Source organism: Phaethon aethereus, assembly GCF_964289735.1.
Source record: "Phaethon aethereus genome assembly, chromosome: 14".
Lineage (NCBI taxonomy): Eukaryota > Metazoa > Chordata > Aves > Phaethontiformes > Phaethontidae > Phaethon > Phaethon aethereus.
In genome coordinates this window covers 523,243-535,651 of record NC_138590.1, presented here as the reverse complement: position 1 = coordinate 535,651, position 12,409 = coordinate 523,243, and the positions used below count along the sequence as shown (strand labels likewise).

Below are 12,409 nucleotides of genomic sequence, written 5' to 3'. Positions count from 1 at the left end.
ATTTGTCATGCCGCAAAGTGGGGCTCGACAGGATAGCTTAATAAACAGGAAACATCGGAAACATCTCTCTTAGAGGAAAACAGGATCACACTTGATTCATCAGAACAAGTCTGTCCCAAGCGTCCTAATTTCACCCTGTGCTTCAAAGTAAAATCACATTTCCCTTCAGCTGTTGGTTTTGGACATGTTTCTATGCAGAATCCTATCTTTTTGTTCAAATTTGTTAGTGTTTTGCTCCTCATGCATGTGCTCACGGGTGTGTAAGCATACACATCCACGTTAAATCCCTGGTGGAAAATAGGCACTCAGTAACATACAGGGAGATGGAGACAAAAGGTCTTACGTCGGCCATTTGGATTTCCTCAGGATCCAAACGTGGATGGCTCGGCCCATTCGCAAGGCTCCTGTTCTGATGGGCAGGGCACATGTTCTGCCGTAAATGATTATGCATTTGTTTTCTTTGCTTCCTTTAAAACAGAAAGGAAAAAATCTATTAGGAAGACTTATCTCGCGGGGCACTCTGCCCCCCGAGACACGTGAGGGACACAGACGATAGAGAAGGCAAGTCTCAGACACACTTGATGTTTCAATGGTGTTTGTGGAAAGCTGCAAACAGGAAGAAACAAGGAATTCAACATTTGCCACCTTCTGCTGCTTTTTCAAAAAAGTGAACATTTATTTCTCACCATGGGCAGTTTGGGAAGCTGGGTCCAGTGTCCCCTTTTGCAGGACAAGTCCCAGCACAATGCAGTGCAGCCAGGGACACCGTGGCGCTGGGAGTGGAGGAGAAGAGAAGAGCGGGGAGAAGGAAAAGGGGAAGCAGGTCCTGGCTTGGCCTTGGTGGCAAGGCACTTGACCTGTCCTGCATTAAGCACAAAGTGGCAAAGCCAACCCATGCCCCTGGCAGGGCATCCACTCTACAAGACCCCTCGTGACCCAGGGGCACCTTGAACTGAGGTGAGGTGCAGGCTAAGTAGGGGAAAAGGTGCTGTCCAGGCAGGGAAGGCTGGCCATAAAAGAGGTCCCCAAGCCTCTTGTTCCATCAAGATTGCTCTGAAAATCCCTGAAATGTACATAGCTGAGCCCCTGGCTCCTGTGCAACCACCCAGTGTGCTTCTCCTGTCAGGAGACGAGCTGCTGGCTTGGGGGTCGTCTTCTCCCAGTAACACAGCATCGCCTGGCTGGGCAAAGTGACACTGATTCAGGGGATAAGCAAATGGTTACAGGAAAACATCCTGCTCAGGCACAGCCTGGAAGATGGCTTCACTGGCCTCCTTCATGAGACCTTCTTGGGAATACCACAACACAGCATCGCCTTAAAATAGCATTTGGGTGAAGAGCATGAAAGCATGAAGCATGCACACTACTGCTCAGTAACCTCTGGCCAGTTATCGCCTGTTAACCACCCATACTCACTTGGTTTTACAGTAAGCTACCACACAGACGATGCCCACCACAAGCAAGGCAACACAGATTCCCGTGATGGTTAAAACTCTCTTCTGGTAGAGCTCTTCCGCTTCTGCAAATGGAGAGAAAGAAATCAGTTACAAATGGGCTCCAGCACCAGGGTTGCATCTGGCTGCACAGGAACCAGCACTGCGTGTGGGTGAGGTGGAGAACAGGTCTTGGTCAGACCTCCTACCGATCCACTGCCCGTCTCCAGCAGCTGCCCCAAACCTGAGACCAGCCAGCCCAACCTCACTCACCCCTCGAGAGAACGGCACTCCTTTTGTCTCTCTGCACCTTTGCCCTCCCTCGCTCAGTAGCTCACCCCTTCCGTACCCAAGCACGCTTCTCGCTTTCGCTTCTTTTCCCGCAGCATATCTCGCTGACTAATCTCAAAAACCCCCACGACCCTCCTCTCCCTTCCAGCAGATCCCCCCTTCTCGGTAACTTAATAGCCTACCACGGCAGGGCCCGAGCACGCCTCGCTCGCCACGCGCACGCGTGCCCCGTGACGCTCGCATCACAGGCTCTCTGCTCTGATGGGCTCAGAATGCCTTTTCCTTCCAGCGGCTGCATGCCCTGGAGCTCGGCGGTGTGTAGAAACCACCAAGCAACAGGCTCCAAAGCATGTAGGTGCTGAAAGGGACATCCTAAAACAGTCAAAAAGCAGAACGAGGATGGAAAAGTGATAGCGTGTCAAACAAAGGAAAGGGAGTGGAGTAATTAAAATACAGTAACCAATTACAGGTTTGGATTTTTAATGAAACCCTAGGAAGCTATTAATTCCATTGCACCAGGTAACTCAGATGCACACACAAAGTCCAAGCAGCAATGCTGCTGCTTCTCTCAAATACCACCATTTGTCATGGACCACCCTTCAAACCAGGAAAGTCGGTCACTTGCATCAAAACCCAGATCATGCTGGCAGCGAGGTAATTCATCCACATTAATCAAAGCTCCAAGGAAACGCTAGGATGTCGCTTGGAGTGTAACTGAACCACACCTAGGCAGCAATCGCACGGCAAGGACACCTCTTCCTCTGTGGCTACGCCAGAGCAGATGCTCTTCTTGGTGACATCCAGCAATCTCCGCTGAGATCAACAGAGGCAATTTGGTTGTCCAGCTGGATGACTGAGGGAAGGATTCAGCACACTGCTGCCATGAGCATTTTAGTTCAGCATCTATGAATGTTGTCCTCGTGCCCCCATACTATGTGCTGATGTTGAAGTTATTGGGGTTTGTGCCTTCTTTAATATTCATTGAAATATTTTTTCATATAGATTAGGCAACAAAACTCGTGCCATGGTTGCTGTGCTCAACATGGTTCACCATGCCACACTAAATACCTTGAATGGAATATAGGATATCCCCAGCGCTACCAAACAATGAAATACAAAACAAGAAGAGGAACACCTCTGGTCCCAGAAATCCCTGGGACGAGACTTTAGCAAAAAAACAAGGGGGAAGCAATGAAACGTTCCAGATAACTGAATATTTAGACCAATTTCAGCTTGCCATTTTAGGAAGAAAAAGCATTTGGGAGGAAAAAAAAAGTGCTAGGAAAAATGTTTCTCTCTTTCTAACTCTCAAAGTGGGTATGAAGAAAGGTTTGCTAAACGAGGGCCGAGAATGACAGCCCTGGCATGAGGATGCAAAACATAATCAGCAGAGCTTGCTTCCGTTTTTTTTGTGCACCAGCCTTTGGCTTCATGAGGGGCTCAGGGTGCCGGTGGAGTGGCCAGGAAGGCAATGTTCCACCATTCACTAGAGTGATGGGCAGGTGAGACGCTCCCTGGCGCCACCTCCATGGTGGTGTGGTCCAGCAGCCACGAGCCATGGGTCTCACTTGGGCTGAAGGTTACTGCACCACAGCAGCTTCGCCAGCTGGCAGCACCTTCTCAGAGTCAGAGCCTGTACGGCCTTGGACCTGCTCATAGCGGGGGTTTGGGTGCTGGCTAACCTTATACTCCTCGTGTTTTACTGCAAGGAACCTGGTGGAGCTGGCATGGGGAAAGAACTCACTCTGGGGTGAAAGATCTCCTTCAGCGATGCGTTTCCATTGCACGGATGCATTATTCCAGGCATCAGCAACCATGGCAGACAAGTTTTCTTGCTGTTGCACACCTCTGGGACCTGCACACCAGCTGTACAGCTCTTTCCTTCAGACAGGAGTTTCAGAGATTTTATCAGAATCAGGAAAACCACCTAGGATCATGTCCTGGTTATGAAAGGCAAGAATTTTGCTACTACCCAGCAAAAACTAATATTTAAAAAAAAAAAAAAAAAAAGGCTGGGCAGGAGGTCAGTTTTCACCATGGACCCATCCATCATGCCAATTTTTTCTAAGATTCTTCACCAGCTATGTTTTTTGCTACAAAGATTATTTTTCCAAGCACATAAATCATTCCCTTTGAATCATGGAGGAGGGAGAAAGAGCAAAGCCATCAAAACTATGACTTTTTTTTTTTTTTTACTTTTTTTTTTTTGTCATGTAGGTAATAACATACATGAAAAAATATTTCGCCAAAGGCTCGAATCACAGCCTCTGTTCTGGTAATCATGTCCGTATGGGACCCTGACTCGGGCATGTCTGACTGTCCTGAACCTTCACTTGAATTGCACGGGGAATGTTTCAGTTCATCAGAAATGCAAATTTAGCCTCTCTGTCTTGAGCTGACAGCTCTGCTATATGAAGCAGTGAAGTGTGAGGCTGTGCATCACTGCTGCAAAACTAAAAATTAAATGACCTGCTGACAGTAATCTAGCTTGGCTCCTAACATCTCATTAAAGTTGATGTTCGATAACACAGCATCTTCATGTTGCACAAAACCATCTCAACAGCGACAGAAAGAAAATAAGAGAATGCACACTACAATTTTGTATATGAGAAGGTAAGATCCTGGAGCAGGACTTGTCCATTTGTGTCTCTATGCTCTACAAACACCACGTCTTCATCAGCAGCATCGTCACTCTACAGCAGCAAACACTATGGACAAACCATGTGGTGCCACATAATGCCGACAGAATCACAGTCCAGCCATGGGTGTCACAGCAACGCATGAAAGTGAAAGACGAATGACAGAGAAGAGACGACTGCAGACTGGGAACTGGATGTGTGCGGTTCTGTGATGACATTGAGAATGGATGAGGAAAAGGACAAAAGGTCAACAAAAAAGGGATGTCAAAAATCCTCAATTTTAAGGTTTATTTAAGTGTATTAGCATTAGCAGCACCACTTTCTCTGAAACACCTGACCACAAAATGCACACATTTTCTGCAGCCGAGAAGAACTGCTGGGGCATACACACCAATCCCGGTGGATCAGGCATCCAAAAACATGCTGGAGGAAAGTTTCTCCAGCTTCAGCTAGTGCATGACCCTCCACCTCAGGGACCTGAGATTACGATTTAGGATCCAGAAGTGAAAGATTGGTGTCCCTATACCTCTAGCAAATGGAGTAGAAGTGTCTTCATGTGAAGATCTGCTCTGGCTGACATTGCTGGGTCAATGTTTTTAAGTTAAGTGATAAAGATAAATCTCTGTTCTCATCTGACCAAACCCTCCCTGTGGCTGACCTGTACGCTCAAGGGAAACCTAGCCTCAAGGATTTGACTTCCCAGGTGTTTCCTCAAGAGATACTTGATGTATTTCTAAAAACAGACCACGGAGAATGGAAGAAAAATAATATGATTATGAGCAACTGGGCAGGAGCAGGTAATTGCCCAAAGGGGATCTTTTTAAAAGCACTTAAGTTACTGCAATGTTTTTCCAGACTTCAGCTTGCCACCATGATGCTCAGCAGTACACCCTCCACTCCGGCAGGAGACTACTGACTCCCCTGGGCTCGCTGTCTTCTAGACTAACTCGTCTCATGCCGCCTTTCTTGGAAGAATTTCCTCCTAGTCAAGACCGAAATAAGCCGCTAACCTTTGGGAGAAGGAACGGCACAGCTTGTCCTAACCCTTCGTAGGATCCAGCGGAGGCTAGTGCGTCTAGGATGGTGATTTCCATAAAAGCCCTGATCTTCCTAAAACTTGCCTTCCTGTTCCTGGAATGCCTGCCCGTTCCCAAGCGGTGCCTGCCGGCAGCCTTGCGGATGGGCACAAACTCCAGCTTTTCAGTTAAATACACAAAAGCATGTTGAATGAGGAGACGTATGGCACTTGTAACATCCCAGTCACGCCACACACACCAGGCTGCTGCTTGAAACAAAGAAAAAAGTGCTGCTAAAAATACACGTGCATTTTTATACATTTACATTTTGATTTTGTGTTTTGCTTTGTTTTGTGTTTTTTTTTTTTCAATCCAAACGTCTGTCTTCATGCCAGGGAAGAGAACAGAACAGCTGATTTTTTAATCATCCCATTAAAGCCATAAATATAATGTGGGCAGCTTTTAATGGCTTCTGATTAATAAATGAATGGTTGTTCCATACCCTTTAATTCAAATCCAAGATGCTCTGCCAATGCAGAAAGAAGACAAGGAAGAGAAAGAGAAAGAGAAAAACAGGTCTGTCAGAGATCTCTAGTATACAAACACACACACTGTGCAGTTACAGCAGGTTAGCTTTTCTGTAGGCTCAGCAGCAGTTACACGGAAGACAGTGTACGCTTCAGAGCATTTCAAATTCCCACCCGAGCTTGTATCTTATGTAAAGAAAGACCCAAACAAATTGCAGTGGAAGTCAATTATGAATTCTTTTAGTTAATTATGAATTCTTTTGAGATGAACCATGTTTGTTAGTACCTGATATGGAATTCACAGCTTAGGCAGGAAAAAAAAAAAAAAAGAAAAAAAAAAGGTACACTTGCTCTGAAACAACTCCTGGCAGGTCAAAACACAGAGACTGCGTGAACCCGGTAAAAACCATTCATTCACTTTCTACAGGCAGAACATGCCCCGCGTGGTTTCGCACGCCCCTCTCGGCCCGGGGGCCGTGCGCCGCAGAGCGCGGGGCAGGCCGGCGGGCAGGCACCCGCGCGGCGCCCGGAGGCCTGCCAGCGCCGTCCCGCTGCCCGCGGCCGCAGGCCTGGTCTCGGATGCAGGGAGTCGTCTGGCAGCGTTGCCTGTACATCACCCGACGGCACGTCCGTCGTGCAAGCGCCGCTCTTGGAGGCGCAGACCTGCGGCCGAACCGCCGACGCTGCAAGCGACCAGCTGCCCGGGGCAGGCGGTGAATCCCTTGCAGATCTAAAAGCGCAAACTGCACTGAAAGCTCCCCTCAAGTCTGTGATCTTCCACATGTCACGTCTGCTGCGGCTCTGCATTGTTTTAGAAACAACAAGCATGCTGAAAGAAAGCGCACATTGGAGCATCTGCTTTCAGATTCGTATTCGTTACAGGCAAGATTGCAGTTCGTCTTGCAGAGAGAGTGCTGAGCGAAGTAGTTGACCTAACGAATCAACACCACAGTTACCCAAAACAGGTATCCTGAACTTTAGCAATTTTCCTGGCACAGGCCTCACCTAACGACAGTATTTCTTACATAAACATTAAGGTTCTCCGTATTTATCATCGTACACAAAAGTGAGCTTTGCTGTTCCCGGTCACCATACACACAAGATTATTTGCAGCTTGGCGATGTCCGGATTTATTTACTATATTTTCCGTAGGAACTGCTTTTTGCTGCACCGAAATATGGGCTTTCTTTTGCAATGCTGTTCAAAATTTAGGCAGGGGGGAAATCGGCACTAATCGTTATGGAACACGTAAACACGTTTTCTAAAGCAGGTTCTTCTCTTCAAATCAATGCTGATGCTTGGGGGTTTTTTGGGGGGTGGCGGGAGTTGGGTGGGGTCGATTTTTATTAAATTTTGTATAATTTAAAGGCCACAAAACCTGGCTGCTCTCTGCTTCACATCTCACATTTGTGCAAAAGGAACGGCAAACTCTACCACGCGTTTCACAGTCATTTTGTGCAAGTTGCAGTGACGTGGACACAATGTGGTGGGCAGCAGAGAACTGGACAGAATACATTCATCCTAAACACCTTGGTTACCACATCTAGCCTTGACCTTTTCCTAAGGCGTGCTACCATTACACACACTGTTTCACCTGACACTATGACAAATTTCATCCCTCTATCTACGCTATAGATCCATTTGATAGCTGCATACTGCCTACACTGCCACATTTCCTCCCTGTTCCAGGATTTGCTGCAACATCTACAGCCACAAATGGATGCAATTCAAAACATTTCCCTGGTTTTTTTCAAACTCAGAAATGCCTGTGCAAGCAGAGGCAGTGGGCAGGAGCTGAGGAACTTTAGCCTTCCCACCGTCCTGCTCACATCAGAACTGCCGTTGGTTTTGGCTCCCTAACCCCATGGAGCAGATACAGCCAGCTGGACCACTGGATTTTAGCTACAGGTTCCACGAGCAGGAGAGAAACCATGCAACCACGCAGCAGCTGGAACGAGCGTGCCTCCCTATGCCTATAAACCCACTGGCAGCTTTGCAGATAGAGGAAGCCTTACCCCAGCCTATGCTCCTGCATCCGACGTCCATGGCTACTCAACACTTCTCTACCACCATTTCAGTCTACAGACATTGCTTCTGTACCACCCATCGAATAAGGAGCCACTCTCCCCTTCCCCGGCTCGGGAGTTCCTCCCAGCCTGGGCAGGTATTGCCTTCTGTGCTGGGACAGTGAAGGAGGAGACACTTCAAGAGTAGGCTGGGATTTGGAGGGTCTGTCTCTTCTCTGAGAAGAGGCTGCTCAAAATTATTCAGCATGTTACCATCCAGAGGCCAACAAGACGACCCCAGCTCCAGGAAAAACATTGCTTCAAAATGTATTCTGCATTCAGCAGAATGTATCATCTTCACAAACATGTCTTAGCACACAGTGCATGCCTACTTTATACCAACAATATACCACCTGCTAGCAAACATGTTTGAGAAATCAGAATTTCTCCTGGAGGCAACAACTTATTTTGGTCTGGAGCAAAAGATATTTCTGACTTGTGTAGCATGTTTGAAAAAAGTCTCCTTTGCTTTTTTAAAAGGTTGATCTGGAAAAGTTATACATCTTTAAAAGCTTTGCGTTATATTTGCTGCTAGGTGGAAAAGACGCTCAGCATGACGTAGCACCTGCACTGTGTCCTGCAACAGTTCAGTCAACCCACATTTTACTCACCCTCCCAGTTAGACTGGCAGTCTGGCAGACCTGGCTCTGGGGATGCCTAGAAACCTTTGGGCAACAGTCCCCTCTGCCGCCATTAGCCTCACAGAGGGAAGCATGAGGTCCAGAGAAGTCTTCCAGCTCCTCCAGATGGTGATTCACTCCACGCTGACAGAGGTGGTTGCAATGGGGAGGTGCACTGTATCCCAGGCCTGTGGCAGAAGGAGCCTTTGGGATAGCTAAAATTAAATGGATGAATCCTGTCTGTAGAGATAAACTGATACATGCCAGGAGTGCTGACAGAGTGCAGCAGTACTCTCCAACTCCCACGGGACAAGCTCCATGGGAAGCAATATATCCAGAGGCTACCACGCAAATAAATTACAGTGAGACAGCACTGAGATCGTAGCTCTAGGCTGAGGAGATGGGTGTATTACATTTCTCACATCATCAACCTTCTGTCTGAACTCCACACATGCTCCCCCGTCACAGCAGGGAGCTAGGGCTAAGCACCCTGAACTGCTGTGAGACTCCCCAAACTATTTGAAGTGGGGACATGTTTTCTGGAAAATCTTATTCCAAATGTGCATGCCAAACCTCTCCGAAAATGTTGGAGTTAAGATAGAACCCATTCTTCCTAATGCAGCCACCAGTGTTAAGGAAACCGTATCTACTGGCCTCTTTAATGCATTACTTTGCAGTATTTACGTTATTTCTTGCACCTAAAAGCTAAGCTAGGCTCTTCTGTGTAGATCCCGAAGGAGACTGGACCAGTAATTTGGAAATGTTCAAACACCTAACTACTGTATGTATGACAACGCTGTCCAACAGAGAAAGGCAGCGAGCATGAGAGAGCTGAGGAAGGGAAGAAGGGAAAAGGGGAAAAAATACAAGAGAGATGACAAAAATGTTTCATTTTCACACTCTTCGTCTCAGCTGCAGCATATCTGCGTGGGATTCAGGGTAGATCCCACCACCCAAATTGGTGCCACTCAGATGTTCAAAGCAGGGCTTGCAGGAGAGTCAAGCGATGCATGGATCTTACACTCAAGTCCCCCAAAGGTTGACATTCATCACTTCAGCAATGGACTGAAAGAAAAAATTCAGTTGGATTCAGATGCTACCAGTAGGGTGGGTACTCTGTGGACCCACTGTCACAAATTTTCTGGTGGATTTTTTTCTCATCATTGGACAGAAGACAAAGTCCTATACTGTCTTGATCTGCAGTGACTTTGTGACTCTGTTTTTCTCCATAATGTATCTTACCTGTTTTAAAAGACGAACAGACAAAAACATTTAATCTAAAATATCCTTATAAGAGTAACACCTCAAGACAAGATGGCTCGCACTGAAGTGTAGATTTATTGGATGATTAAGAAGGATAAAAGCCTTAGCAAACAGCTGCGAAAACTAGGCCTGGGCTCACATGGACTTCAGGTTGCCCAAGAACATTTAGTTACTGCACGCATTATTCCCCCCCAAACATTGCTGGGTCCCCCAGCGGGCTATCTGGGTCACAGAGCATGCTCCAAGGCATGAAGCGAAGTGGAGAGTTAACATCTGAGGACCAGCAAGACAGACTATTGATAATAAATTGTACTGACAAGAGTAATACTTGCAGCCTGGTCCAGGCTTCCCCCAGGGAGTACAGGGAGCAATGCAAGACAGTCCTGTGGGGCTGGGAACAGCGGACACTGTGCTCGCGTTAAGGGCTGGGCAGTACATGGGATCTCCAAGTACACAAAGCCTGCAAACTCTCCATAAACTGCACAGCCGTTTAGCTTGTCCAGTCCCGTATCGATAAAAATAATTTGGTAGGCCTCAAGGGTCCAGATACCTAATGATAGAGTATTAGCAAGCTGATGTGGATTAGCATGCAATCAACTGTAGGAGATCCCAAAGGGTAACCTGGACTGCCGTCCAGGGGAGAGGAACAACCCTGTTACGACAAAATACAAATGCCCTGTAGTTACCCAGACACACCACAGAATAGTCACCACCCTGTAATTAAGTGGCCAGTCGTTATTGTGTCATTGAAAGGAAGCTGTAGAATGTTTGTGGACTTTGAAATGCTGCTAAATATTGTTTTAGGGTTCAGATGAGTAAGAGGTGGAGGAGAAAACAGAGAGGGAGGTTAAAAAAAGAGCAGTATTCGGCCACTTACCATTTCTATATCACAAACAACAAGTAGGAAACTACTGCTGAATAAGGGAATTGAAGTGAACAGAGACGCTGAAATTCAGATCTAGACCTTCCCAGAAGAGCTTGAAGCCGTACATTTATCCCTCTGCTCACGGGGACACCTCACGTCAGTGTGAGGAGCAAGCGCCCAAAACCCACCTGTGAGAATGGTCACTTTTACGTGTCAGGGTGATGACCAGCACTGCTCCGGCTGCAGCCTGGTGACTTCGGAGTGAATGGCACCATCCCTCAGAAAAATAAGAAGCCTCTTCACCCGATAAACCTACACTGCTCTGCTTCTACAACGGTTTAGTTGGCAGCCTTGGAGCCAGTTTGTGTGCCACTGTGGGAACATGCGATTCTGTTTCCAGGCCAGAAAGCCTGATACAGACACTGCAAGTAGAAACAACTCCTGCTTTTCTGGCTGGAAAGGCTCCATGAAAGCAATTTGCTTGGAAAGAATGATGTGTGGAAATTCTTTCCTTGGAAAGAATGGGGAGACCCAGACTTCCGTTCTACAGGAGATGTGTTATGGTAGGGCAGGAATCGTGCTGCTGAGATCGTTACACAGATCACACCCAGTGACAGTGCAGTGGATGCTCAAGAGCAGATGGTGGTTCTCAACTCGGAAATACCCCGTGCTTGTCATCTGTTGTTGGAAGGAATCTGTAATGGCTACGCAAGGGAAATGTCCTGCCACACAGCAAATCGATCAGGAGCCAGACCCATCACACTAAACTTTTGTTGGCTACAGTTAGGGCGTCCTGGGAGACGTACCAAGCTGGGAACTCAGGATATGCTTTCCCATTACGGCAAGCAGAATCGACCAGATAGATAGTCTGTGACTGCAAGACTGATTTCTCAGCTCAAGCTCTTCTCTTCCATGTTTCCAGATGACTGCACTGAGTACCATGCAACAAGAGTAGCTGTGTCTCTCCCTTTCAAAAAAGGCATTTGATGCCTGAATAACGGACTCTTAGGGGAGCCCAAAGTTGAAGAGAAAGCCTGCTCTCCCAACGGATAGCAGGAAATACTGCTCTGTGCTTCCAAAGCAGACCAGTAGGAAGACTCCCAATGAATTAGAATTCAATTTGTAAAGAAACCAAGAATGAAATATAGGGTAAAAATGGAGAATATGCTAGATTACATCGTATATGAATGTCAGCTCTATTCCAGGATAATTACAGGCAGGCTACAGACTTCAGCTTTAATTAGGCCGCAAAGCAGAAAATGAAAATATTTCACTAAACAAGAAGATGAATGGTATGACATTTATCCTCCAGATCAGTGACAATTATTTTGGGAGGTGAATAAATAGCAAAGTTAAGATGAAACTTCAGATTCCACAGACAAGAGACAAGCATAAAAATAAAACTTCATCCCAAATTTCTAAATTGTTCCATAAATCGCAAGTGGAAAGAATCCAGATGTGCAGACGTAGGAAAGGTATAAATGTTCATGCTCACAATGTTTAACTTTCAGTACCTCAGCCCCACCAGGAGTGGAATAGCTGCCAATGTGTTTTATAAAACCTTTAGAACCAGACAGCCCAAAGCCTGGAAATTTATTAGTAAACTTCCATCAGGGTTTTTCAAAGACCTGAAAAGTGTCTTGTAGAAGACAGAAGACAGAGGTAGATCTTAATCTGATGTAGAATAGG

General features: G+C 46.7%; 1 protein-coding gene across 1 annotated transcript in view; it reads right to left on the bottom strand.

The window, feature by feature from the left end:
• The window catches only part of NRG2 (neuregulin 2), a gene marked incomplete at its 5' end in the record, with an annotated part of 172,618 nt that overhangs the window by 7,818 nt on the left and 152,391 nt on the right, over nt 1-12,409 (bottom strand). The window contains 3 exons of the mRNA XM_082006172.1: nt 344-467; nt 1,417-1,519; nt 5,882-5,905. Coding sequence (XP_081862298.1) covers nt 344-467; nt 1,417-1,519; nt 5,882-5,905 — 251 coding nt within the window. The remainder of the gene's footprint in view (nt 1-343; nt 468-1,416; nt 1,520-5,881; nt 5,906-12,409) is intronic.